This window comes from Agelaius tricolor, unplaced genomic scaffold (genome assembly GCF_023055355.1).
Source record: "Agelaius tricolor isolate 1412-34295 unplaced genomic scaffold, bAgeTri1.0.p SCAF_31, whole genome shotgun sequence".
Taxonomy (NCBI): domain Eukaryota; kingdom Metazoa; phylum Chordata; class Aves; order Passeriformes; family Icteridae; genus Agelaius; species Agelaius tricolor.
The window spans coordinates 1,408,422-1,434,596 of record NW_027269291.1 but is presented as its reverse complement, the minus strand read 5'-3'; the positions used below and the strand labels follow the sequence as shown (position 1 = coordinate 1,434,596).

At 44.3% G+C, this 26,175-nt stretch overlaps 1 protein-coding gene across 5 annotated transcripts; it reads left to right on the top strand.

Moving 5' to 3' along the window:
• Positions 1-1,273: 1,273 nt before the first annotated feature.
• CDC27 (cell division cycle 27) lies at positions 1,274-26,175 on the top strand. Of its 5 annotated transcripts, none has more exons than XM_071451090.1 (19): positions 1,274-1,513; positions 5,953-6,028; positions 8,588-8,735; positions 9,732-9,857; positions 10,774-10,871; positions 11,359-11,513; positions 11,635-11,849; positions 12,324-12,438; positions 14,366-14,499; positions 14,637-14,736; positions 15,349-15,556; positions 16,452-16,621; positions 17,872-18,024; positions 19,268-19,476; positions 20,221-20,338; positions 20,573-20,701; positions 21,406-21,480; positions 22,229-22,409; positions 24,843-26,175. In XM_071451090.1, exons 1-19 carry the CDS (start codon positions 1,487-1,489, stop codon positions 24,923-24,925), a joined length of 2,520 nt encoding a protein of 839 aa, XP_071307191.1. In that variant the 5' UTR covers positions 1,274-1,486; the 3' UTR covers positions 24,926-26,175. The 5 variants fall into 5 exon arrangements, with proteins under 5 accessions (XP_071307191.1, XP_071307193.1, XP_071307190.1 ...); XM_071451092.1 differs by having other exon boundaries at positions 1,275-1,513; positions 14,384-14,499; XM_071451089.1 differs by having other exon boundaries at positions 1,275-1,513; positions 16,449-16,621.

Below are 26,175 nucleotides of genomic sequence, written 5' to 3'. Positions count from 1 at the left end.
AGTTAAAATTTGTTATTTGTCTCAGGTGAAGGATTGAAGAAAGCTTTACCTGCTCATGCAAACACGCGCAGATTTGCTGCCTGTAACAAATTTGTAACTACACCTTGCAGAAGTGCAGAGAAAGAGGGGAAGGAGGCAGGCTGAGCTCCACACACAGCTTTTGTTCTCACATAAAGATACAGCCCCTGCCCACGTGTGTTTGGCAGCACATCAGAATCTGACCTTGGGGCCCGAGTGCAAGCACAGAGCACTGAACAGAGACAGAGCACAGAGTCCATGTGTAGGTGTGTGTGCATCGGGCTGCTGTTATGGCTCATTCAGCAAGCCCACAGAAGGATTTGGAGAAGGAAGGCCTCTGCTAGCTGCAGGTGGCTATTGATAGGTCAGTGCATTTAACAATTTGAGGTTTATTTGTGCATCTTTATTCCATTCTTTTGCTAAAGCTCTATGTGCCAGATATTGCACTTTCAAACACATCCAAGTTGTAACTGGTAAATTACCTGCCTTGTACTTACACCCCTGTCTGCAGTTTTACTCCTGGATATGAGGACCTCATGAGGAATTTCTCCACAGAATGGGTTGCCCAGGGAGCTGACGGAGTCCCCATGCCCAGAGATGTCCAAGGACCGACTGGACGTGGCACTCAGTGCTCTGGACGTGGCACTCTAGTGACAAGGTGGCAATCGGTCGGTCACAGGTTGGACTCCATTATCTGGGAGGTCTTTCTCAACCCACATGATCCTTCGATTTTGTGATATCGTGGCTGAGCCTATGTGGGGAGCACCATCAGCATGGACCCCTCAGTGACAGGGACACGACCTGGGCCGTGCTGACCCCGGCAATGGGAACGGGGACTCGGGAACCACCAGCCCAACCCAGGGCGGGGGCCGGGCTGGCTCAGGACGCACTGGTGATGGCAGGGGGAGCCCTCGGACCAGCACCCCGAGAGACGCGGGGGTTCCTGACACACCTGGGGATCCCCAGAGCCCGTTCTGTGGCACCAAGTGTGAGTTCTGCATTCCACGGGCGCTCTGAGGGACGAGCCACAGGCCCGGCCGGGCTCCACCAGCCCCCTCACGCTCGTCCATCTCCGTCCTCACTCGATCATCTCCGCCTGTGCTCGGACACCTCCGTTCCAGCTCGGCCATCTCCGTCTAGGCTCGGCCATTTCCGCCCCAGTTCGGCTATCTCCGGCGCCGAGTTTCCTCCCGGCTGCCGAGCGCGGCTTTCCCAGCTGTTTTCCGTCGACGCTCGGCTCTTTCCGCCTGCGCCTTCGGGTATTTCCGGCGGAGGGTTCGGGTATTTCCGCCGCCGGTTCGGGCGGACTCGGCGCCCGCCGGCCTCGCTCGCTCCGGTAACGGTCGGTGCGGGTTCAAATGAGCCGCGGCCGGGCCGGGCCCCGCCGTGACTCGCTCTGAGCCGGGCCGGGACCGGGGCCACCCCGCTCGGGCTCAGCGACCAGGAGGCGGAGGCCGGAGAGAGCAGGATGACGGTGCTGCAGGAACCCGTCCAGGTACCGACCCCCGGGCGGCTCAGGCCCCAAAGCCTGGCCCGGCCCGGGTTAGGCCGCCCCGCCCGCTCCGGGGCCGCGGCTCCGGGCCGCTCCCGGCGGCCCCTCGGCCGGTGGGCCCGCAGGACCTCCAGCTCCTCCGCCCTCCCTCCTGCCGGAGCCCGCCAGGCTTCCCCTTCCAGCCTCCCGTTCCTATCCCCGGGCCGGCCGCGCTCGCCCCTTTGCCCCCCGGGCCCCCGGGGTCGGTGTCGGTGTCCCCGCCGCTCCTCAGCCCATTGGGCTCCCAGGAAAGGGCCCGTGGGTCCCCCGGGAGACCTGTTGATACTTCGCTCACCTTCCTGCGTTTGCTGCCGTGTCGTGTTTAAATGCTCGCAGCGTGCTCGGATCCCTCCGTGTCGTGCGAGTGAAGGACGTTCCTCATTCCCAAGGAGTTGGTTTTTTCGGGTTGATGGGAGAGAAAATAATGTAAATTTCAGTTTTTTTCTCTCGCGTTTCAGTCTCACTGCAGTTACTCTGATGGGTTTCCTGTTCTCGTGCTCAGCCTTCCCATCCAAAAGTCGTGATTCACAGAATTCAAAGCTGCTTCTTCTTTCCGCAGTTCCTGTATGCCCATTCTCTAACTATTCATAATTTTCATTAATCAGTCGTCTCATTCATATTCCCATTCTTTTCTAAAATATATTTTTAGCATTTTAACAGGATGTTTTGGGCTTTTTTTCTAGTTACAGCAAGAGGTTCCTGGCAGCAGTGTCTCTTGTTAGTACACGATTGTGTTCTGTAATGGACATAGTGAGAATTCTTGCTTTTGGCTCTTCTCTTTCTAATGAAAAGGTGGAAGGGGAAGAAAGGCTCCTGTGGAAACCCATCCTGCTGACTTGACCCTGTCTGTGAAGATGGTGACAGTGAGGACATTCTTGTAGACCAGGGGTTTGTGTCCTTGATGGCACTGCTCTCCTCATCCCCTCTGAGAGCAGGGTCAGTGCAGTGTGGAAATGCTTTTGGCCAGCTGGTCCCTCTCCTGCAGAGGCCATCCTGCACCGCTGGTGTTAGCTGTGGAGCTGGGCTGGTTGTTTTGCACCAGCTGGGCATTCTAGGAAAACATGGGATTACAATAGAAAAGGAAGCAAGAATGCATTGCAGTGTGAATGAGTGAAGCTGACAGGAAACAATACCAAATGTTTCCAGTGCTGTGCTAACTAGACTGACCAAGTGGAAATATCTGCTCTCCTGAGAGCTCCCTGATAGAACAGTGGGGTCTTGTTGTGGTATTTCAGCAGGGTAAAGACCCCTCTAGTGCTGTTCTCCATTCTTAACCTCTTCCCAACTTGGATGTTTTGATGAGGCTTTGCTATGTTGAATAAATCTATTTAGATTGACTACATCTAGTTAGATTCTGCTTTTAAGTGACAGATCATTCCTTTAGCACTAGTTCTGCTGCTGTCAGTTTTACTGCTGTTCCTTACTTACAGGAGCACTGATAAGTTTAGGAATTATTTGTGTCTGGGTAAAGTCCATTGCATTTCTGAATTCCCACATTAGCTGAAGTCCACGTACTTAGCTCTGTTTTTATAATTTACTTAAATGAAATGATTGGGAAAGTTGACACTAGTTCTCATTTTTGTTATTGCAGAGATTTTTTTCCTGTCTATTTGTCTGTTCTCCCCCAGCCTTTCAGATGTCTACAGGGCTCAGCATTCCAGGAAAGAACTGTCATCCTTACATCCTCACAGCTGTGATGTTACTTATTTGTCACAGCGTGACAGATAAATACCAGAATTTGTGTTTGTATGTAGCCTTATAAATGTTGTGCTTTAATTACATGAAATTCACGTCCCAGAAGGCATTCTGGCCACTGGTTAGGTTTTTGCTAACTTTTAAAATTCTTTGAAGTTGAACGGAGTGCCAGAGTTTACAGCCCTGTGCTGTTCTTCCTGATACGGTCGATTTAAAACCCTTCAGCTCCAACATAAAACTGTGTCCCATGTGCTAAGAAACAGGCTGGATGCCTTCCAAATACTTCTGCAAAACATCTTGGAAAGAAAATGAGCACTTTGCTTGGAATTTAGCTGTTCAATGTGATCATCTGCTGTGACTCACTGCAATGGTGCTTGGACTTGGCTGCAAGCTGCAGGACCAACGTGTGCTTGTTCAGTGGGCAGAGTTTGTGTAACTGGGGAATGCAGCACGGCCCATCCCAGGGCTCTCCTCCTCCCTGCCCACCCTGAAGACTGAAACCATGGCAGAATCTGCTTAGCATGGCAATACAGCCTAAACAGCTTGGAAAACAATTTCCAAGGTTGTATAACTGTCACAAGAGAACATCTCTTTTAAGAGCTCTTTGGCTTAGATATGAGGTGACACTTGGACAGTGCACAGGATTTTCTGGGTAGAAGATGGACCTGTCTGAATCTGATTTTGTTTTCCTGCTCTCCTTTATGAAGATGCCTTGCTGCAGGGCTGTGTATGGTAGTTTTGGAATCCCCTGTTAATTTTGCATTTCAAATTAATTATTTTTTAAAAGAGTGATTAGGACCTGGAGGTTCATCCTCTCTGCAAGCACACTTGAATAGTATGTGGAAACACTTCCAACTTTTCTCCTTCCTATGAGGCAGCCCTGAGAACACTCTTCTGGTGTGGTTTAGTGCCACTGGTGCAGTGTACATGCATTGTGCTTCTTCTAGAACAAACTAAATTACTGTGCTATATTGAGATTAATCCTTGTAGACAGTGGGCAAGAAATCCTCTTTTTTGAGGCACAGTCATGGTTTAGGCATCTGTTCCCATGGACAATTGTTGCTGCATACGTGTGGCTGATTCCCTGCTGCCTTCCTTTCCTCTTCCTGCTCTTTTAGGAGAGTGTGTGTGAGGATCCAGGCTCCAGCACGGGGCAGCTGAGGGCAGGAGGCACATTTTGGGCTGCAAAATGATAATTGCTAGAGAACAGGGATTCTACCAGCTCGTTTCTTGCTTTCACTGGGACTCTGCTCCACAACAATTGTTATTTGAGCCAGGGTGTAGTGTAACTCTTACAAAGTGGCTGTGACATAGCCCCAAATCCCTCGTGTCCCCTCTTAGCCTTTGGCAGGATTGTTCCTGGCAACTTGCTCTGGTTTCAGCAGTCAGATGACCCTGATTTTCCCCCTCCCACCCCCACACCTTTGTTTTGTAAGCTGGCTGAGTTACAGCCCTGCAAAGACAGGATTTTTAACCTGCCACAACTTGGCTGGGTTCATCTAAATGTCACTTGTGACTTGGTGAAGGAAGAACTGCTCTTGGGAGCAAGAGAAATGGGAGACCTTGGGCTGCTCTGGCTTCAGGATGGCTTCAAAGATTGTAACCCTGACCTTCTATCTCCCTGTTTGTCCTGCTCTGCCTGCAGGGCGTGGAACCACCTTCAGCCTGGGATCCTTTCAAGGCAGCAGGGAGGAATCACTTCAGGAGGCTCTGAGGCTCAGTTATCTGAAATATGGGATACAAGCAGAGAGAAACAACAGTGTGTTTGTGTTGTAATGATCAGACTAAGAGAATTCACTTTTAAATACTCCCAAATACTTTCACACGAGCTTAAAAGCACCTGTTGACTTCTTAAGCATATTCTTGGGGATCTACTGATAGGAGAAAACAGATTCCCTGTAGAGATTTGTTTGTAACATTCCCTGTAGTACTTGGGAGCCCTGGTGTGTGCTGTTCATGATGGCTGTGTGGGCTTCCCGTGAAGAGAACTTGCACAGTTTTCACACCCTGTGTTTGTCAAGTTTGTGTTGGAAGAAGTAGCATATGGTACATGTAACTCTGTGATGTTTGGATTTTTTAAATTTCTTTTTTTTGTTTTTTTTTTGGTAGATGGAATTGGCACTTGCCTTTCCAGCTGGGAATAGCTCTGCAGGACAGTATTGCTTTCTCTGTGGAATATTTCTTTTCGTTTTGGAGTGTCTCATGGGTTTTAGAAGCAAATTCTATTTGTCTTTGGTTGCTGCTGAGTATTAGAGAAATTCTAGATCACAAGTCTCATCTTGATCAACCCTGAGAGGTTTCTGGGCCTGTTGGGCTTTGGTTTGGCATCCTGGGGAGATGCTTCAATGGGATACTCTGACCAGTTGGGGTTGGATTTTGGTTTTATCTTCACTGAAGGTGTTGTTGTGTGGTGTTGAGTTGTGCACCAGGCTAGGACTCAGTAATTTCTGAGGGGTTTGGATGATTGTGGCTGGTAATGAGTAAGAAACACTCTGAGGTTGATACATGACTTCAGTGCAGAGTTTGGTGGGGCTTTTTAAACCTCCTTCCTAATAGCTGAAACAAATACAACTTGGCTGGCATGTTAATCCTCCCCTCTCATTTTATAGCTCTATAAAACCAAGCTGAACTTTGCCTTTTGCCAGTGAGAGGTGATGGGTTTTTTTGCATTTTCAGAGCTAAATGAAGATGGTTTTCTTGCCTTGCAGGCTGCTATCTGGCAAGCACTGAACCACTACGCCTATCGCGATGCCGTGTTCCTGGCAGAGAGGTTATATGCTGAAGGTGTGTACTTTGCAATTGTAAACCTGATGCTTTCTTTCAATTCTAATTTGGGATTTGTGAGCCTCTGCTCCTGCTTTATTTTCCTCCTGTTCTCATCATGAAGTTTAAGCTTTCTGCTTGGGGAAAGCAGAGGGATGCCTCGCAATTAGGTTGGAAAATCAAATCATGTAACAGCAGCAATGTTATTTTACAGTAAAATCTCCTGAAAATTAAATTCAGATTTGTGTGTTTAAGCACAGTGTTTACAGTGATCTGGTTTATGATACCAAATGGGAGAATGTTGGGGGTTTTTTAATAACCCTCAAGCATTGCATGTCTTCCAAGGGCACTTGAGGATAGATGCAGCACACAAATTCTACAAATTGGCTTGACATTGAAAGCTGTCTTTGCTGATAATGCTGCTCAGATATGTTGATTGGCTCAAAGAGAGTCTTGTGATGGTGAGAGAAAAGCACTGTGAAACTGAGACAGTGAGAATCAGAACATATGGAGCAGGTATCTCCTGCTGAATCCCTGCTAATTGTTACTTCCTTGTAAAGCTGGGGTATCTTGGACAGTGAGTAGGCAGCACTAACACCAATCTGTGCTTTCTCTGTACTTTCTCCTTCAAACACTCCTTTGCTGTGTTCTAGCACCTTTTATTTCTCTAACCTTTTCTCCATGACCTCAGATAAGCTTTTTGTTCTTCTGTACTTCTTTCTCCTTGATACTGGTGGTCAACTTTCATTCTCTGTTTTGAAAGGTATCGTTCCCTAACCACTAACACAAAAAAACCCCAATCCTTAAGCTGAAATACAAGTGTCATATAATTTCTCATGTTAAACAACCCAAGCTTATAGTTTGAATTAAAACTGTATAAGCTATTTCATGCTCTGTTTTGTAATGAAATATTTTGCCTGCCATGCCCACGATGCAGGTCTCAACAATGGAAGCACAAACCTAAGTTTTGAGAAATAAAGGCTTCTTTTTCCTTGTGTCAGGGTTACAAATGGAGTCTGGGGTGTTTGATCTGGTGCTGAAATGAGAAATGTTGTGTAGGGTATTATGGAACCTGATAATCCAGGTGTTTGTGAAGAAAATAGTATTTTAGGGATAACAGAGCTCCCCTGAACACAACACACTGTGAGGTGCAGGGAAATGGTAGGTTGAAGGTAATTGCCAAGGATTTTGGAACAAAGAGAATCCACTTTTTTGCAGCAGCCAGTAGAAAAATACCTGATAGTGACACATCTTTGCAGAATAATTCTCTGCAAGAACACTTCAAACAGCCTTTTTCAGTGGCCAGCAGTGCTGAGAGAAAGCAGCATGAATGCTGACACTTGGTGCAAGCAATTAACTGCTAACAAAACATCTGGCTCCTGCTTAAAAGAAGTGGTTGCACTGCAGAGTGGAAGCTGCAGAACTTGAATACAGGGGCTCCATGTTGGCAGGAGTGATTTCACCCTGAGAGAAACTTCTTTTTGGTCTATCTGCAATTACTGTCCTTGATGGGACATCTGTGGCTTGGTGGTTTCCCAGAACTCTCAAAATCTGTTCAAGTAGGGGATAAAAATTGATTTAACTTGAATTTTCAAAAAGGTCTTCTGGTGTTTTTAGGATAAAGCTTAATAAAATGTCCTCTGTTTGGGTCTTCTGTTTCCACTGTCACTGTTCAGGTGATGACAAAAACTTAAAATAGTCAGTTTTCAGTGAAGCAAAGGATTTGGGCAGATTCCCAAAGAGGTTTTTATACAGTGCTCGTATTGATTTTTCTAAAGATTTCCCTATAGGTGGGTGAACAAACATCAAAATTATTTATTTAATGCTGAATTCCATTTGCAGGATAATGTCTTCTGAAAAGTATAAAGGTAATGTGGGTTTATTGAGTGGTTGGAGTTTGAAGTTGCTTGTGTTCATGCACAGCTTTTGATTTAAAAATACCATTGTGTGAGGGTGATATGAGTGTAACATTTGGGGAAGTACAGAGTGGGTTAAGCCACCATGGATATACCAAATCAGTGAATTTACAGGAAAGATTAAAGTCACTTCAGGGGTTGATTCTGTCATTTATGGTGTAACCATGAGTGGGTCTGACCTCAGTCTCAAACCTGGATGTCAACTCAAGCTCTTTGAATAGAACATCCTCAGTATGGTACATAATTCATTGCAGTGGAAGAAAATTTGGCAACAGCCATCAGTTGTAAATAGTTGTAAATAGTGTGGTGACACTGAGCCAAGTCAGCCTCGGTGGAGCAGCAGGTTGGTAAAGAAGCAGCTTTGGCCTGGCTGCTTTGCTTGGCTTGCTGCTGTTCTACCTGCAAGCTGGCTCATCATTCATCAGATTGGGTGGCCAGAAGGATCAAAGTTCCTTCAAAGCTGTAGATGTCAAGAGTTCATCTGACTAGCCAAGAAAATGGCATAGGGAGATAACCACCAACAGATAAAGAACACTTCATTCAGGCATGAATTTCTAATACCATACCCATTTTATTCCACCTTATCCATAGCTGGCTTTTACTCTCTGCCCCCAGATTTTTGGTACTAAAATGATTAACATGTAACTGATGATTTGTTTCCCAGTTCACTCAGAAGAAGCACTGTTTTTACTGGCAACGTGTTACTACCGCTCAGGAAAGGCCTACAAAGCTTACAGGCTCCTAAAGGGACACAGCTGTACCACCCCACAGTGTAAATACCTGCTTGCAAAATGTTGTGTGGACCTCAGCAAGTGAGTAAATCCTTCATGTTCTGTCCAGGGTTACAAATGGATTTATTTTTTTTTTGCTTGGATTTCTCTTTGGAAGATGTTGTCTTGTATAAACTAGAAATTCATTGGTCCTTCAGCATAAAAAAATTGAGTTCAATTTATTTTGCTTTCAGATATGGATCTAATGAGCATTAACCCATGTTGCAAAAACCTCTAAAAGTTGTTGAGTAACTTAGACAGGAATTGCCAATCTGTGTAGAAAGAAAACAGATCCTTTATGGGCTCATTTATACAGCTCTGCCTTATTTTCTTGTGGGGATGGTCTGTTCTGATAGAAGCATACACCTACAAGTAAAATTTCAAGCAGTGGCAAGAAAAGCTGATTTGTTTGTTCAGGTGTTTGGGCTCAGATGCCTGAAAAATGCCTCCCACCCCAGCAGTTGTATAAAGTAATTTTGAAGCCTGACAGCCCATTCTGTGTGAGTGCTGCTGCTCCTGCAGGTGGAGGAGGTGCAAAGTGACCCTTCATTCTCCTTTTGAGCCCTTCTTGCAAGAAAGAAAGGCTTTAAAACCCATGATCTCTGCCATATTCCAACATTGGCTCTTAACTCAGTGCATGAGGGGCCTTACAGATTGTATTTCTTTGGGAAACAAAGCCAAATTAAGCACTGGTTTTGCTTAGATAAAGCACCTTCAAAGATCAAGTGTCTTGAAGATTCTCTTGTCCTTCATGTCAGGATTGGTCACTTTTGGAAAAGTCGTGCTGAATTTTGTGCTTTTGGGTTTGTTTTGTTTTTCTTCCCTCCCAGTAGAGCTGTTTGACTGCAGAGTCCTGAACCTCCCTGTTGTAGAGGAATCCATGGGTTGCTTAACATTCATTTGCAGGAACTGGTTTGTGGTTTAAAACCTGTGAACACTGACAGTGGATTTCTGTTTTTGTTTGCAGCAGGGTGAAAACACTGGAGTGCCAGTACTGTGAGCCTTGTAACCCCTTTAAACCTCTTGTTTTTTAAAAAGGCTTGCAGAAGGAGAGCAGATCTTGTCTGGTGGAGTGTTGAATAAACAGAAAAGCCATGATGACATTGTTATGGAGTTTGGTGACTCTGCATGCTTTACACTCTCCTTACTGGGACATGTCTACTGGTAAAGTTGCTTTTTCATTTTGCCCAATAAAGTTGGAAGGTTTTTACTTGACCAAGCCCAGGTTTAGCCAAACATATCCTTAGTCATTACAGGAGACACCTCTCTCTGGTTTACACCATTTTGGAGCATGATAAGTTCAGGTGGATAGTTGTGGAATCAGGCTGCTTTGGGAATGGTTAGTTTTAATTTTCACCCAAAGACTGAAAACACAAATTCCTCTTTTCCGGGTGGGTAAGAATGCAATCCAAAAGTCTGAGATTTTTAGATACCTTTGGATTTGCTCTGAATTCTTCCCTAAGGAAAACTCTCAGCCTGTTTCTCAGTGTTACCATTTAGATTTTTACTATCTGTGTTATGCTTGTGTAGCTCTAACCCTCAAATCAAAGTTCTGAGGGTGCTGGGCAGAATAATTTGCCAATTGTGTTTTGATTTTGCCAAGATGCAAGAATGGTTTCAGTAAATGTGAATGATCTGAGTAGTTGGGCTCTTGGATTCTTCTCTACTATATCTATTCTCAATTATTCTCGATATTATTTCTTTGTAGCCAAATACTTAAGTGTTCAGTTTAGCTGCTAATTTCTTTGCAAAAATATTATCCATAGATACTCAAGATGGCTGGAAGGCTGGCAATCAGGTTACTGTTGGCAAAAAAGAAACAAGCTGTTGCAAAGAACTGCATCTCCCTAAAAATGAAAATTCTCAAGCTATTCTAGTGCTTATGTAACTTTTTTTGACAACTGTGTCTAAATATGTCAAGTAACTTCAAAAGAATTCAGTATTTCTTGGGCTTGAAAGATGAGGAATGTTTCTATGCCTCTCAACATGTTTTTGTTTTTCAACTCCTCTTCTGGAAAACTCTGTTGAGCAAAGCTGCTGTGCTGAAGTTTCCCTGTGAACTGTTTCATTCTTTCTGCAGCAAGACAGACCGGCTTGCCAAAGGATCAGAATGTTACCAAAAGAGCCTTAGTTTAAATCCTTTCCTCTGGTCCCCTTTTGAATCACTATGTGAAATAGGTGAGTCTGCAGAACTGTTTCACTCATGTCATTCTTGGGAGAGGTTTTTGTGAGCAACAATTCGTTTAAAATACTTAGCCATTGTTTAAAACTTCTGTCTTTGTTTTCTTCCATCTTCATTATTTATACACTTTTGGATCTAAGAATCCAAATGTGCTTTCCAGCCTACATTTAGTAGACACTTAGAACCTGTTTCTGAGAATAGCTTGAAAAACCAATACATGAAAATTATAAAAAATATTGATTGTCCAGGGTTTTGTAGTAGAAGAATACTTCTGCTTTAGTACAAAGAGTTACCTGGTCTGGTGAAGGGTGTCCCTGCTTATTGCAGAGGGTTGGAATGACATGTTCCTAAAGGTCCCTTCCAACCCAACCCAAATGTTTTAAAACACTTCTAAAACCCTTTGTCCCCTGTCCTTGATTCAGACTCAGAATATTCAGTGTATAGACCCAGGAATAACTATTAAATCTCCTTCCATTCTTACAGGTGAAAAGCCAGACCCTGACCAAACATTTAAATTAACATCCTTACAGAATTTCAGCAGCTGTCTGCCCAACACTTGCACAACAGTGGTGTCTAATCACAACATATCCCACAGACAGCCCGAGAGTGTCCTCATGGAGACACCCCAGGACACAATTGTGAGTTTTTCTCAAATCATTGTAAAATCATTTACTGAAATCAGTTCATTTTTCCAGCTTAACTGAAAGATGTTAATTAAACTATACCCTGAGTACCTAAGAGCTGCCTTTTATTCTTCAGGAGTTGAACAGAATCAACCTAGAGTCCTCCAATTCAAAGTATTCCTCCTTGAATTCAGATTCCTCCATGTCTTACATTGACTCGGCTGTGATTTCCTCAGATTCTGTCCCTCTGGGGTCAGGAACTGCCATATTGTCCAAACAGGCTCAAAATAAACCAAAAACTGGAAGGAGTTTACTGGGGGGACCTGCAGCTTTGAGCCCACTAACTCCAAGGTAAGTCCTTGGCATGGCCAAGCTCTGCCCAGGGCTGAGCTGCTGCTGCTGCTCTTTGGGCTTTGGAGCAGGAGGGCTGGGGCTGCACAGCACACTCAGACACACTTGGTGGGAGAATTTGGGAAACCCAAACAACTTCAGGAACTGCTCTTGCTCCTAGTGTTGATCTCTTCTGGTTTTTAAACAAGCAGTTGGTTATTTGGAGAGGAATTGTTGAGTCAAGATATTGCTTATTGCCATGTTCTCACTTGAAAACAATCTCTGAAGGAATATGCTACTGCTCTGGAATAAACTTTATTATGAAGAAAGGCCACTGTAAAGAGCTTTTCTTGAAGTCCAGCTCCTGGTGATCCTGTGGGTCCCTGCCAGCTCAGGATATTCCATGCTCTGGGTCTGTGTTTTAAGCCCTGCATCAGCCCAGCTCACCAGGTCTAACATTCACACACTGACCCTTCCTCTCTGGTTTGTTCTCAGCTTTGGAATTTTGCCACTAGAAACCCCAAGCCCTGGAGATGGATCCTATTTACAGAACTACACCAACTCCTCCTCTGTCATCGACGTGCCATCCACCGGAGCACCTTCAAAGAAGGTACCTGGCATTCTGAGCCCAGCTCCTCTGCCCAGAGCTTGGCACTGCAGTGCACTTTAAAGAAGAATCCATAATGCAGAGGAAAAAAACATGGGAGCCAAGTTTTCCCCCCCAGATGCCCAGGCTGTGGTTGCTGGGCTAACCTAGGGAAGATCTCTTGTGTTCTGTCCACCTCCCATCACAGAGGGGTTGTACAGACGCTGAAGCTTCCCAACAACAGCAGATCCAAACTTTGCAGTTTGCAGGGTGGAGTGCGAAGACTTGGAGTTGTTTGTTTTATTTATTTAATGTATTTTCTGAAGCCTCAAGAGAGCTGAAGCTGCTGATCTCTTGCAAGTAGTTCTTGAGTTGTAGTTTACAGACCAGAGTAATAAAAATCCTGCTGCTGGTCTGTGAAGGACTGATAGAATGGTGCTGTTTCACTCAGCAAAGTCTTGCTAAAACTAAAAAATGCCTGCTTTACTCAGGAAGAAACTGCTGTAGTTGCCATAGTGATAAATGAGAGGTGGAATGTTGGTGACAGTTGAAGAACTATTTGTTCCTTTCTAAAAACAAAAACCTGATGATTTTCCCCTGTATTTTTAGTAAATCTACAAGTTGCATGAGGGGTGTTGGTGTTTTATAGGGGGAACTATTTTGAAATAATGTTGAATCTCTGAAAATTATAACTTGAGTTGCCACGTTTGCTCTGGACAAATCTTGATGCTGTGCCATTCTGAAAGGGAAATCTGGGACTTGTGCTAAAACAGTCAGTGAGGAATGTGCTTTGTTTGCCTGATCCAATCCCCACCCTGTGCTTGCTCAGGACCCTTTGGAAACAGTGGCTTGTGCTGGACTGTGCACATATAGGAAGGGAAATTTCCATGAGTCTGAAAATGGAAATAAAGTTTGTAAGGTGCAGCTCTTCTGGGAGCTGAAGAGCTTTGGGAAACCAAGTTGGATTTGCTGCTGTTTTGTTGCTTTGCTGAGTGTGACACAGCAGCACTGAGGTGTAAATTTCACTACTCCACACTTAGGCCCTGCCCAGATGGAGCTGTGCCACTACAAAAACGTAAATATCAAATACATTTTAATAAACAACCTAAATTCTGCTTCATGCTTTGTCCAGTGCAAGCAGTGACTGTGCCAGTTCCACTTTGCTCTCCCAGTTTGTGTCAGACAAGGTTTGGTGGAGCTGTGGCTGAACAGAGGCAGTTTCCTAGGAAACACTTACATAAGTGAGTGAAGCATTAGGATGAATCCAAGGGCTTCCTGTCTGAGTGGGCAGGAAGTTTCCTTGCCACTAAACCATGCTCTGGTAACAGAATCTGGGAAAGGATCAGAAGGACAGAGCCTCAGGGGCTGGATAATGCACAAAGTGACATTGCTTGTGCTGGTGCTGGTCCCCTTGTCCCTTTCTGGTGTCTCTTCCAAACAGCCATCACTGAGTTGAATGTTGGTGTCCCTGGAGGAGGCAGAAAGATAATTTTTTTAATGCTTTTTAAAATATGAAGAGGAGGATCTGTTCTGAAAAGAGGCTGAGTTGCTGTGCAGTTTGTGAATGGCTTCTGAATGGGATTGTAATAGGATAATTTAAAAATCTTTCTATTTTTTTGTGGGTTTTTTTTACAACTTTCTGCAGGAAAAAGCCTTTAGATATGATGCATTTTAATTCCCTTTTGTTCTTGCACAAGCACTTTAACATATAGTTTCTTGCCATTAGATGGAGATTCTCTATCTTCAAATGAAGTGCATAAGCTTTGTAGACTTGCTGTTATTAACAGGTAGAAGGAGAAGCACTTTGGATGGCTTTCCCTGGGCATGGGGGAGCCCTCTCCTTTATTCAAATAATTCTGTTTCTCCTCGTGCAGTGCTTGGTGGGTGGAGTGGGATGGCTTTGGCACAGCAGAAATGGAGACTCCTGAGTGACATAATAACAAACCTGTAGAAACTCTGTGTTGTGCAGGCTGTCAGCAGGATCAGCCAGGCTGGAACAAAATCTGTGTTCTCCCAGAGCGGGAACAGCCGGGAAGTCACTCCAGTTCTTGTTGCACAAACACAGAGCTCTGGTCCCCAGACAAGGTAAAACAATCCTGGTACTGGAGCAGTTTTGGTTAAAGCAAATCTAAAAGCTGTTATTATTATTATTATTATTATTATTAGAAGTGGGGCAAAGAAGCTCACCTGTCCATGTGTCATTTTTCCATTTTCCTTTCCAGTACAACACCTCAGGTATTGAGCCCAACCATTGCTGCTCCACCCAACGCGCTGCCTCGGCGAAGCTCTCGCCTCTTTACCAGTGACAGCTCCACCACCAAGGTACCAAAGCTGCCAGTGCTGCAAATCCCTGCCTTCCTCACCCAGCTGTGAATTCCCACGTATTACAGCACTTGTAGCACCTTGTAAAGAGTTTTTTAAATAATTAGTTAGTTGAAAAAAAACATTTCGATGTGATACCAATAGATAAAAATAAGAGAAACAAGCTGAGAACTAAGCAACCAGTGTCCAATCACTAACAAAAGTCACAGTAACCTTCTCTAAAACGAGAAGACAGAAGAGAAAATCACTTGCCAAAAAATGCAAATATCTTAAGTAGAAAAACATAAAAGCAAAATAATTGTTAGAAGATAGAAGTAAGTGTAGTTAATCTAAGTGTGCTTTAACCAATAATAAACTCAACTTTTGCAATATGTATAAGCTTCATTAACACCAATATAAATATGTGTAAGTTTTCAATAAACTTGGAGATTTGCTATTCACACATATAGTGTGTCACATTTCTCCCGCCGTTCACGACAGCACCTTGAGAACAGATCCTGCCATGAGCAGGGCATGGTTGTTACACATAATTCTACACAATTTACTCTTGAGTTTAGATTTCTGGATTGAACAGATTCTTTTATATGTAACTCTTCTTTTTCTTATTTGCAGGAAAATAGCAAAAAATTAAAAATGAAGTTTCCGCCTAAGATTCCAAACAGAAAAACAAAAAGTAAAACAAATAAGGGAGGAATAACTCAACCAAACTTAAATGACAGTTTGGAAATTACCAAACTGGACTCTTCCATCATTTCAGAAGGGAAAATTTCCACTGTTGCACCACAAATCCAAGCTTTCACGCTACAGAAGGCAGCAGCAGGTCTGTTTGAGCACTGTTGGTCTCTAGAAGAGTAAAATCTGATATATCTGGGTTTTAATGTTGCTTCAGTATTTGCTTCTTTCCCATTTCGTTTAGCACGCAGCTCTCACCTTTGTGTAGTGATAAAAACTGATTTAATTCAACGTCTTGTTAACTTAGAAACATGTGAAGGAATATTGAGAGTGGTAATTGTCAGCAGATAAATCTTGCAAGCTCTGGTCCTTATTAATGATTAAAGTATTTTCAAAGTATATAAAGTATTATAAATTGTTATGCAATGTATAAATTATGATAATAGAATAAGTTATATTATTATGATTATGTTACGTTGTTATAAAGTAGAACTTCAAAAATTTAAAGTATGTAATTTATGACAGTATTATCCTTGGAAACTGATCCAAAGGAGTTACTCATAACCCAGTCACCTCTTAACATGGGCTTTATGTGGTCTGTTCTCCCTTGATGTTTCCCGTTTGTTTAAAACCAAATCTTTATTCAGATTGTCAGAAAATCCTAAGGAAAATGCTGAATTCCCCTCTTTTGGCTCAGTAATGTTTCCAGGCAGCAAGAGGATGTATCCATGGCTACCAGGCTTGTGGGAACTGCTCAGACCTAAAGAAATGTTTGAATAGCTGCTGGAAATGCAGAACTCCACTCACTCTGAGCCCCAGAGTTTAAGGACTCGTTATTTTCTAGCTGATAATCAGAATATCATGCTCATGTTAATGAAGTGTATAATTTTAAGAGTATATAAACCTTGTTTGGGAACTCCTGAAAGGTTTTCATAGGAGGAGTGCACAAGGGAGAGATTTTGGGATTAGCACTTCCAACTAAATAAGTCTCAGCTGTGATTTTTTTTTTCCCACTTTTATTTATTGTGTTTTTCTCCTAGAAGGTTTGATGAGCCTTCTCCGGGACATGGGGAAAGGTTATTTGGCCTTGTGCTCATACAACTGCAAAGAAGCCATCAATATTTTGAGCCATTTGCCATCCCACCACTACAACACAGGCTGGGTGCTGTGCCAAATTGGGAGAGCTTACTTTGAGCTGGCAGAATACATGCAGGTAGGAATGGGGGCCAGGCCTTCCTCTCCTCTCTTTGCTTTGGCAGTTTTACACAAAACCTGCAGATCTCCTGTAAAATCCATGGCAAAGTTTGCAGTTGTGGTAAATGGGTAAATATAAAAGTTACACCTGGAATGGATTTAGGTCTTGAATCTGCTTCCTCGTTGAGCTTTCCTAAAATTTTTTCTTAATGTTACTTCCTCTTGTGCCCAAGTGTTGGGGTCTCCTCCTTGTGTGTCCTGTCTCTGTCTCCTGCTGTGCTGATGGAATTGTGTGCACTGCACTGTTTTAGAATGGATCACTCAACAATTTCAGCTCTAAACCAAAACACTTCTCTCCATTCTAGTTAATTCTGATCACATCAGTGACCCAGTTTCCCTCCCAGCCTCACAAGGGAAGCACTGGCACAGCTGAGGTGATGCCAAACTGCTCCAGAATCAGCAGTGAGCAGTTCAGGGTAGTCCCACAGTTCCTCTCCTTGGCACTGTTGTCCTGACAGCTGATGTGCCTGTTTGCTAAGGGTTTTCAGCACTCCTTGGCAGAATGTGTGCAGGAGACAAAGGAGAGGGAGGTTTGGAGCTGTGCACAGTCTGTTTCCAGGTGGAACAGATGCTGGGTGCTTCCATAGATTATTTAGCAAGGTGAGCCTACAGATTTTAATCACAGAATTCCAGGGTGGTTTGGGTTGAAGGAGACTTCAAAGCTCATCCATTCCCACCCCTGCCATGGCAGGGACACTTCCCCTGTCCCAGGCTGCTCCAAACCCTGCCCAGCCTGGCCTTGGGCACTGCCAGGGATCCAGGAGCATCCCCAGCTGCTCTGGGCACCTGTGCCAGGGCTGCCCACCCTGCCAGGGAACAATCCCTGCCCAGTATCCCTCCTCACCTCAAACCATCACCCCTTATCCTGTCACTCTTTATTGGATGGTTACCCATAACAGCTGGCCCATCAAAGTCTGTTGCACTCTCTCTGATTTTGTGGGTGATGGTTTTGCCTCACTCATGCATGGACAGAAACAGGAATGCAGCTGAGTCAGCAGGAGGGAGAGCTGGCTGCATTCCTGCTGGCATAAATATCCTGGGATCCAGTCACTTCCTTCCCTTGAAAGGAAAGTTCAGGGCTTGCAGCTCTGTGTGGAACACTTAAAAAGCAGAGAGGATGCTCAGGCTGGATGTGAGGCCTTGGACCTTGACCTCTGTGCTCTGCCTTGGTGGGTGGAATTTTATTTCAAGTTTCATTTCTGTTCTCAGGCTGAGAGAATATTTTCAGAAGTGAGGAGGATTGAAAACTACAGAGTAGAAGGCATGGAAATCTATTCAACAACACTCTGGCATCTGCAGAAAGATGTTGCCCTTTCAGTTCTTTCTAAGGATTTGACAGACATGGATAAAAACTCACCAGAGGTATAAAATGCTGTGGGCTTGAATGAGAAGAGGGGAATTGTATGTGGTAAAATCAGTGATTCAGAACAGAACTTTGAGCTCTAATCCAGTGTTCTCTCCAATGGGAATACACCTGAACATGGCAAAACTGCAGAGGGAGCTGGCATGAACTGCTGATGCCTGAAATGGCTCCTTAAAATTTGAATATCAGCTTATGTGGAACAGGTTGAAACCTTTTATCTGTTAATGGTTATTTAAATTTGCCTTGGCACTATTCAACCAGGAAGATCATGGGTTAGTCAGTCACTCTTGCTGCTGCCAGTGTGCAGAGATAAGGAATATCTTTTTCCTGTACCTTTTAATTGCTGTAGCTAATTTGCTGGCACTTAAAATATTTGTTCTAGAATTTATTTGCAGACATGATGTTGCACATTTTTATACCAAAGTCCATTAAACTGCAGGGTGTGTGGTAATGTAGTCACAATATGCCAAAACCCAGAAATCTTTCAATAAGTGCCACAGTAAAAATAAAATATGTGAGTTGATAAATGTGCTCTTAAGAATTGAGCAAACTGTAGAGGATATTTGAAATCTTTTTGGTGGAGGAGGAAATCCAATTCATGTTATCCTGCTAGTTTGTCTAAGAGTGGAAAGCAAACTCAGTGAACAGTTGGTGGTTGTAGTAAGATTAGTCAGGATAGAGGGAAATGCAGATTCTAATCCAAGCAGTGGAAAATAGTTATGTGCTTTGGCAGTGATGCTAAAAATTTGGGGAAGTGGGGGACCCTGGGCTGTGGTATTTACAGTCTTGATGGGTGCTGAGCAGCAGGGAAAGAGGAGGTTGTTGCTAAAATTCTTCCTCTGCAGATTTCCAGATTTGTCACTTGGAGGGAGCTGAAGAAATAAAATACCATCTCCCCCTTTGTTATTCTTAAAGATGGTTTATTTCTGGCCTTTTCAACACCTTCAAAAGCTTTAGTCATTAGTCATCAAAGGATCCAATTGGTGCAGACTTGTTGGGTGTCCATGGATTCTCCATTTCTGTAATTCAGCTTGCTTCTTTATTTATTTTAGAAGGTGTGTTTAGCCCTGCTTGCTTCACAGGAATGAGCCTGAACTAACTGTTGATTTATTCCTATTTTTACTTTTTAGTCTAGAAGTTATTTACGATTATTTAAAGCAGTATAGATAAATGTGTTCAGCTCAAATTTAATCACTCAAGAGTAGTAAAAAGGCTTCTGGTCCTGCCCTGCTGTTGTTGCAGGCCTGGTGTGCAGCAGGAAACTGCTTCAGCTTGCAAAGGGAGCACGACATTGCCATCAAGTTCTTCCAGAGGGCCATCCAGGTGGATCCAAACTATGCCTATGCCTACACCCTGCTGGGCCACGAGTTTGTGTTGACAGAGGAGCTGGACAAGGCTCTGGCCTGTTTCAGAAACGCCATCAGGGTCAACCCCCGGCACTACAACGCCTGGTAGGTCTGGCTTTCCAAACCTTTACAAACCCTGCTGCTCCCTGGGCTGAGGGATTCCCTCTGGAGGAACAGCTCTGTCTGTCTGGTTTGGGCTGGGAGGGACCTCACAGCCCATCCAGTGCCACCTTCCACCAGCCCAGGCTGCTCCAAGCCCCATCCAGCCTGGCCAGGGCCCCTGCCAGGGATGGGACAGCCACCATCCCACCCTCTGCCCACTGCTCTTCCCTCCTGGAAAAGAGCAAAGCCATTCCTGCAGAAGGTGGGGGGCTACTTTCACAAGGAAGGCAAAAAATTGATTTTTTTTTTGTTTGTTTTCACAGATTATTTAGGCTGTATTACCCCATTATTTTGTCCTGTTGGGCAGCATTCTTTGTGCATTATGTGTCCTCAGTTGCAGTTGGAGAGATGAGATCTCAGCCTCTTCCTACCTTAGGACACACTTTGTTTCTTACAGCTTTTTAATATATAAAGCAATAAAAGTTAGATCTGTGAGTGTGATAGTGTTAATAACTTTTGTGTCCTTTTATTTAGCCAGTCTTGCTGTGTATCAGACATCAGTTCTTCAGCCACCCAATGGAAAACAAAAAAATAAAATTTTAGACAGCTTTTTCCACCAGGAAATCTTTTCCCACCCTAGATGGTGTTGGCAAGGCTAAAAACCATTCCTGCTATGTCACATTCACTAACAGGAACTAATTTGGTTAAAATCCAGTGCCACTTACTAGAATTGTTTCTGTGCTGCAGGTACGGGTTGGGAATGATTTATTACAAACAGGAGAAGTTCAGTCTGGCAGAAATGCATTTCCAGAAAGCACTTGATATCAACCCCCAGAGCTCAGTCCTGCTGTGTCACATTGGAGTAGTAAGTACATGGCACTTCACGTGGGTGGGGAGAAGGGCTTGGGGTGCAGAGGAGGTGAGGAGGATTTTTCTTCCTGTAGAAGAAAACTCAGACTTGGTCTAGAAGTGGGCAAGTACTTTCCTAAAGGAGCAGGCTGTAAGTAAACATGGGCAGAAGGGTTTGTCCTTGCCCAGCAGATGAGCTGTTCTTTTTCCAACAATTCCCTTTTGGAATTGTTCTCTCTTTGTGTGCCAGGTCCAACATGCACTGAAGAAATCTGAGAAGGCTTTGGACACTTTGAACAAAGCAATCAACATCGACCCCAAGAACCCACTATGCAAATTCCACAGAGCCTCGGTGTTGTTTGCAAATGAGAAGTACAAGGTCAGTGTGGGTGAAATTCCTGTAGCTGGGAATGGGGATGCCTTGGGAATGTTTCCAGGTCATCTGGGGAGCACCAGGCCTTGCAGCAAGAGCCTGGGACATGGGAAGCATTTCCTTTGGCAAGTGCCACCCTCAGCAGGGTGGCATTGAATGTTTTGGTTGTAATAAAATCTGGGGCCACCAGGTGTTGCTTTTTAAATTATTGTTTTAGTCTGACCCACTATCATTTATACTAAATTTCTAAAAAGAACTCAGCCAACTGCCCCATATCCAATTACAGCAATAAGAACCAGCTGTTTCCAAGGTTGTGCTGTGGAGTGCAAAGTCAGAAGTGAAGCAGTTTTGGGCTGATTCCCTGCTGACCTGAACCCTGTTTAGAACAGAAGATCTTCCCACACTGTTTATCCAGCAGCTTTTCCTCAGGCCAATGTTTTTTGGCTCCAGAAGACAAGCCAAGTTCTGTTTGAAACTTGCCTCAGAAACATGTCTGCACACTGAAAGGGAAAACTTTACTTCAAACTTTTTTTTTTATTTCTAACTGCAGACTAAATATTTTTCAGTTGAATTTCTTAATGATGCCAGGTGACTGTCACAGCAGAGTAAACAGCTCCAGCATCAAGAACTAATTTAAAAGTAAAGTAGAAGTTTCACTACAAGTGTTTGGTTTCAAATGCCTAATACAAACACTCTTTCCAACCTTTCAGTCGGCTTTACAAGAACTTGAAGAACTGAAACAGATTGTTCCCAAAGAGTCTCTTGTTTACTTTTTAATAGGAAAGGTAGGTAAAACTTCACTGTGATCCTAACTTCCTTGACTTCCTTTGCTGCTTAATGAGAAAATTTGATGCCTGTCACTAAGATGCTTCCACTTGGAGCAGTTTTCTAAAAATTCCCAAAGCTTTAAATACTGAACAAGAAGCAGCTACATTCCAACCCGTCTTGTGTGAAATGCCAGAGAAGTGATCTAGTGACAGAAATCCTCCTTCCCACCACCACCTCTGCTGATAAGCTTTAAATAACTTCTGCAGCTTTCTGTGGGGAGTGTCTGGTCACTTGGGAGCACCAAGAGGAACTTCCCTCTGACACAGAGCTGGAGACCTCTCTATCAGCAAGATTGCTTCCTTTTGTTTGAACTGGAGAGAGTTAAAGGATTTGTGCTGAAATGTGTTCACTGGTATTTGTCCAGGAGTGGCTGGACCTCCAAACTGACATGAGTGACCATGTCTAGACAAACTGAAGATTTTCACTGTTTAAATCCTTAACACAGATAAATAACTTCCCCATCTGCCCTGAATGATAAAGAATCTCTTCGCTGCTAGTTTATTTCTTTTTATTTTTAAATAGAAACACTTGCTCTTTCTACACATTCTTATTTCCCTTGGGGCTCACATAATAATAAGTTTTTCCTACCCACCCTCTATTGCTTTCCATAAAACATCACTGAACTGTGGAACATTCATTCCCCAAACCTTCAAGTAGCAGCTTCATGTAAATGCAGCCTTTCCTGCTTTTTTCTTTTCTGTTCAGGTTTATAAAAAGCTGGGTCAGACACATCTGGCCCTAATGAATTTCTCCTGGGCAATGGACCTGGATCCCAAAGGAGCCAACAACCAGATCAAGGAGGCCATAGACAAACGCTACCTGCCCGACGACGAGGAGCCCATCACGCGCGAGGAGCAGATCAGCGAGTGCTACCCCTACGAGTCAGGTCTGTGCTGCAGGAGCCTGGGGAGGGCCAGGTTTAACAGGTGAAACATTTCTGTGCTCCAGGAGCCTCTGCCCTGAGCCTGGGGACAGGGTCAGCTTTAACATTTCTGTGCTCCAAGAGCCTCTGCCCTGAGCCTGGGGAGGGCCAGGTTTAACAGCTGAAACATTTCTGTGCTCCAGGAGCCTCTGCCCTGAGCCTGGGGACAGGGTCAGCTTTAACATTTCTGTGCTCCAGGAGCCTCTGCCCTGAGCTCTGGGGACAGGGCCAGCTTTAACAGGTGAAACGTTTCTGTGCTCCAGGAGCCTCTGCTCTGAGCCCTGGGTAGGCCCACCTTTAACATTTCTGTGCTCCAGGAACCTCTGCCCTGAGCCTGGGGAGGAGGGCCAGGTTTAACATTTCTGTGCTCCAGGAGCCTCTGCCCTGAGCCTGGGGAGGGCCAGGTTTAACATTTCTGTGCTCCAGGAACCTCTGCCCTGAGCCTGGGGAGGGCCAGCTTTAACAGGTGGAACATTTCTGTGCTGCAGCCTCTGCCCTGAGCCCTGGGTATGCCCAGCTTTAACATTTCTGTGCTGCAGCCTCTGCCCTGAGCCCTGGGTATGCCCAGCTTTAACATTTCTGTGCTGCAGCCCCTGCCCTGAACTCTGGGTAGGCCCAGCTTTAAATTTCTGTGCTCCAGGAACCTCTGCCCTGAGCAGGCCCAGCTTTAACAGCTGAAACATTTCTGTGCTCCAGGAGCCTTTGCCCTGAACCTGGGTAGGCCCAGCTTTAACATTTCTGTGCTGCAGCCCCTGCCCTGAGCCTGGGGAGGCCCAGCTTTAACAGGTGGAACATTCTGCCCAGTGAGTCAGAGCTCTGGAGGCTCTCTTCACTCAGAATTCATCCATTGTCCAGTAATAGTTGCTTCTCTGAGCCAGGTCTCATAAGCCCTTGGAGGTCTGTTACTCAAGATAGCTCAGCTACCTTTGGGGCCATAAAATCAGCAGTGTTGGAAACAAAAAGATTTAATAAAAGGCAAAATAAACAGAGAAAAACTGAGTCAGGTGCAAGAGGTTTTTGCTCTTGGTAAAACACAAAAGTGATTTGTTTCTTTGTTCTCTTTTCATCCCCAGATTGCCTAGGTGGGACTTCATGGCTTTTTGTCTAATTATCTATCTTTAAGTTTGAGGTGAAGTCCCCTAGGCCTATGAGGTGGCTTTTTCACCTAATCAAGGAGAGAAACTTTTGGGCTTTTTTGGTTTTTTTTTTGAGGAGACAAAGGATAGTTTTGTCACTCAATTAACAGAGGGCACATTCCTATATTGTCCCTACAGAAAGCATGGCATGAAGGGTTGTGAAATTCCTTTAGATGTACTTCAACAGAGATTGTGGTAACTCTAAATTTATACAAATCATGGGTGGCTTTAAGAGTATCCCAGGAGAGCAAGACATTCCCAGGGCTGCAAATATTCCATCATAAAGCATCAAATAACTTCAGAGTAAATGAATTGCAGCTAAAGTTGTCTGCAGATGCTTTTTTCAGAAGTTAAACTGGATGTTGGATCCAAATACGTGGTGTGCTGAATATAAAAGGTGGCTTTTGATGAAGGTCATGGAAGCAGTTTGATTTGGATCAAGAGAAAATAAAACACTATGGGGAGTAATTGACAGAAAGGAATAGCCCAGGTTTTTCTTCTCTCAGCTTTTGATTATGAACATAAATTCCATAAAGCATGGACAGTCATAAATATTGACCTGTCTGCAGGCTGAAATGGAGATAGAAAATACATGCTAATAAGCAATTTAATTCTCTTCCCACAAAGAAGGACCTACAGCAGGATTTGGATTCTTACTAATAGACAAATGGCTGTGTCCTGCAATTGCAGATTCTCAACTGAATAATAGGGCAAGGTGACAGCTGTACATCACCTTGGTTTTTATTGGTCCTGTGTGGTTTTTAATATGGAAACTTTACCCCGCACTGCACTTCTGGAAGTGCCCAGTTTTTCTCTCCCTGCTGTTGTATTTGGGGTGATTTTGAGCCCCAGCTCCCTGGGCTGAGCCTGTTCTGACCAGGAGATGGAGACAGAGACTGGAACTGCTGAGCCACACCTGAGCAGTGCAGAACAAACCCAAAAACCAACCAAACAAGAAAAAAAAATTAAAAAGGGAAAAAACCTAACAGCCTAATCTGTCCAATAAGCATAAACAAAATAAGTGTTGGGTTGTCACTGTTCAGCTTCCCTGGCTGTGCAGAGAAAGTGTGGAAGAGTTCCACAGCCTCAGCTGAATGAGTCCCCGGGCTACATGGGACAAATTAAAGTAATTTCAGGTAATCTGGGGGGGGAAGCAGAATTTTCCTGTGGATGCTTTGGCTGCCCTGGCTGGGCTGGGCTGGTGGCAGGGGGAGCTGTGCAGGGGGACAGCCCCTGAGCCGAGGTCTCTTTGTCCCCACAGTGGGCACAGACGAGTCCCAGGAGAGCAGCATGACGGACGCGGACGACACGCAGCTCCACGCCGTGGAAAGTGATGAATTTTAACCTCCAAGAGCCAGTGTCTGAGCTTGAGTGTGTGTGACTGGTACTGTCGTGTTCTCCCCTTCCTTGGCATCCTGGGTTCTACATCTCTGAGCCAGCACTGTCGTTGTTCTCCACTGACACCACGAGTGCACCTCAGACCTGAGCTTAGCAGAGTTCATGGCAGTGCAATATCCAGCTGCTGCTGAGTCTGACTAGTTGGCTCTTACACATTTATGGCAGTGACTGAGGAGAAAATGCTGGTTTTGAACTCCCCCTTGCTGGAAAAAAATATCATGGAAGACAGACTTGTGCTTTGCTGTATGGAAGCCAGTAGATGTGGGGATAGTACTAATGACGAGGTGTCTTGTTCTTTTTCCAGAAATGTGTCTTAGTTTGGGTCTTTCTTGGTAAGCAGAGTGCTGAACCTCATTTCCAAGTTCTCCAAGGACAGTGTTGACAAACAGGCTGTTCGAGACTTTTGCATATTGTAGTGTAACTTAAATGCCAGGGAGTGTCAATGACCTTAAAGCTGCAGTGTCTCCAGTGAGCAAGCAGGACTGGGCGTGTGTCAGGCCACGTGAAACAGCCCTGGCCCTGCCCAGGGTGCAACTGCAGGAGAATCACATTGCAGGATCAGAGCTTTCATCAAATGCTTTCGTGTTCTAACCATGAGTTAATTTATTCACCCGGTTTTGGAAAGGTCAGTGTTTACTTTGTATTTCTGTCAGCACCACCTTGCTTCGTTTTTCATGCACCCCTTGAACTTGTTCTTCCCCTTTGAAGAATAAAAATTAATAAAGGGAAAAATCAAGAGAGAAATGTAGATACAAGTGTAACGTGAAACATCAAACCCCTAATCCTGTGAGAGTGGGAAGACTGGAAGCCTTAATACAATCAGAACCTTGGTCAAATGCATCAAATAATTGTCTCAGATCAGTATCTCCTTAGGTCTGCTATCACTTTGAAAACTATTTTGTAAAGTGTGGTCCAAGCAGGATGCAAAAATGTGCAATTATTTGTCTTTTTCCTTATTTTTTTAAGCTGTTCTTTCAGTTTCCCATTCTAGGAACACTTTCCTTTCCTCGAGGGTCTGTTTCTGAGAGGAGAAAGCTGTGCCACGTTAGTGAGTCCAAACTGCTCTCTGTAGCATTCTGCAGCAGCAATTGGTGCCCTTTGTGCAGTGATGATAAAGAAAGTGTATGATACAAGCAGTTTTAAAGAGCAATTTATGCCTAATAAATTGGGAATGATACAAATTTCATAGCACCGTA

What these genes read in the sequence shown, in the direction of transcription:
- CDC27 (XM_071451089.1), top strand. Translation starts at nt 1,487, where the DNA reads ATGACGGTGCTGCAGGAACCCGTCCAG. An exon ending in TTGAGCCCACTAACTCCAAG is followed by an intron (nt 11,850 to 12,323) that starts GTAAGTCCTTGG and finishes GTTTGTTCTCAG; the next exon opens with CTTTGGAATTTTGCCACTAG. An exon ending in TTGCAAATGAGAAGTACAAG is followed by an intron (nt 20,702 to 21,405) that starts GTCAGTGTGGGT and finishes CCAACCTTTCAG; the next exon opens with TCGGCTTTACAAGAACTTGA.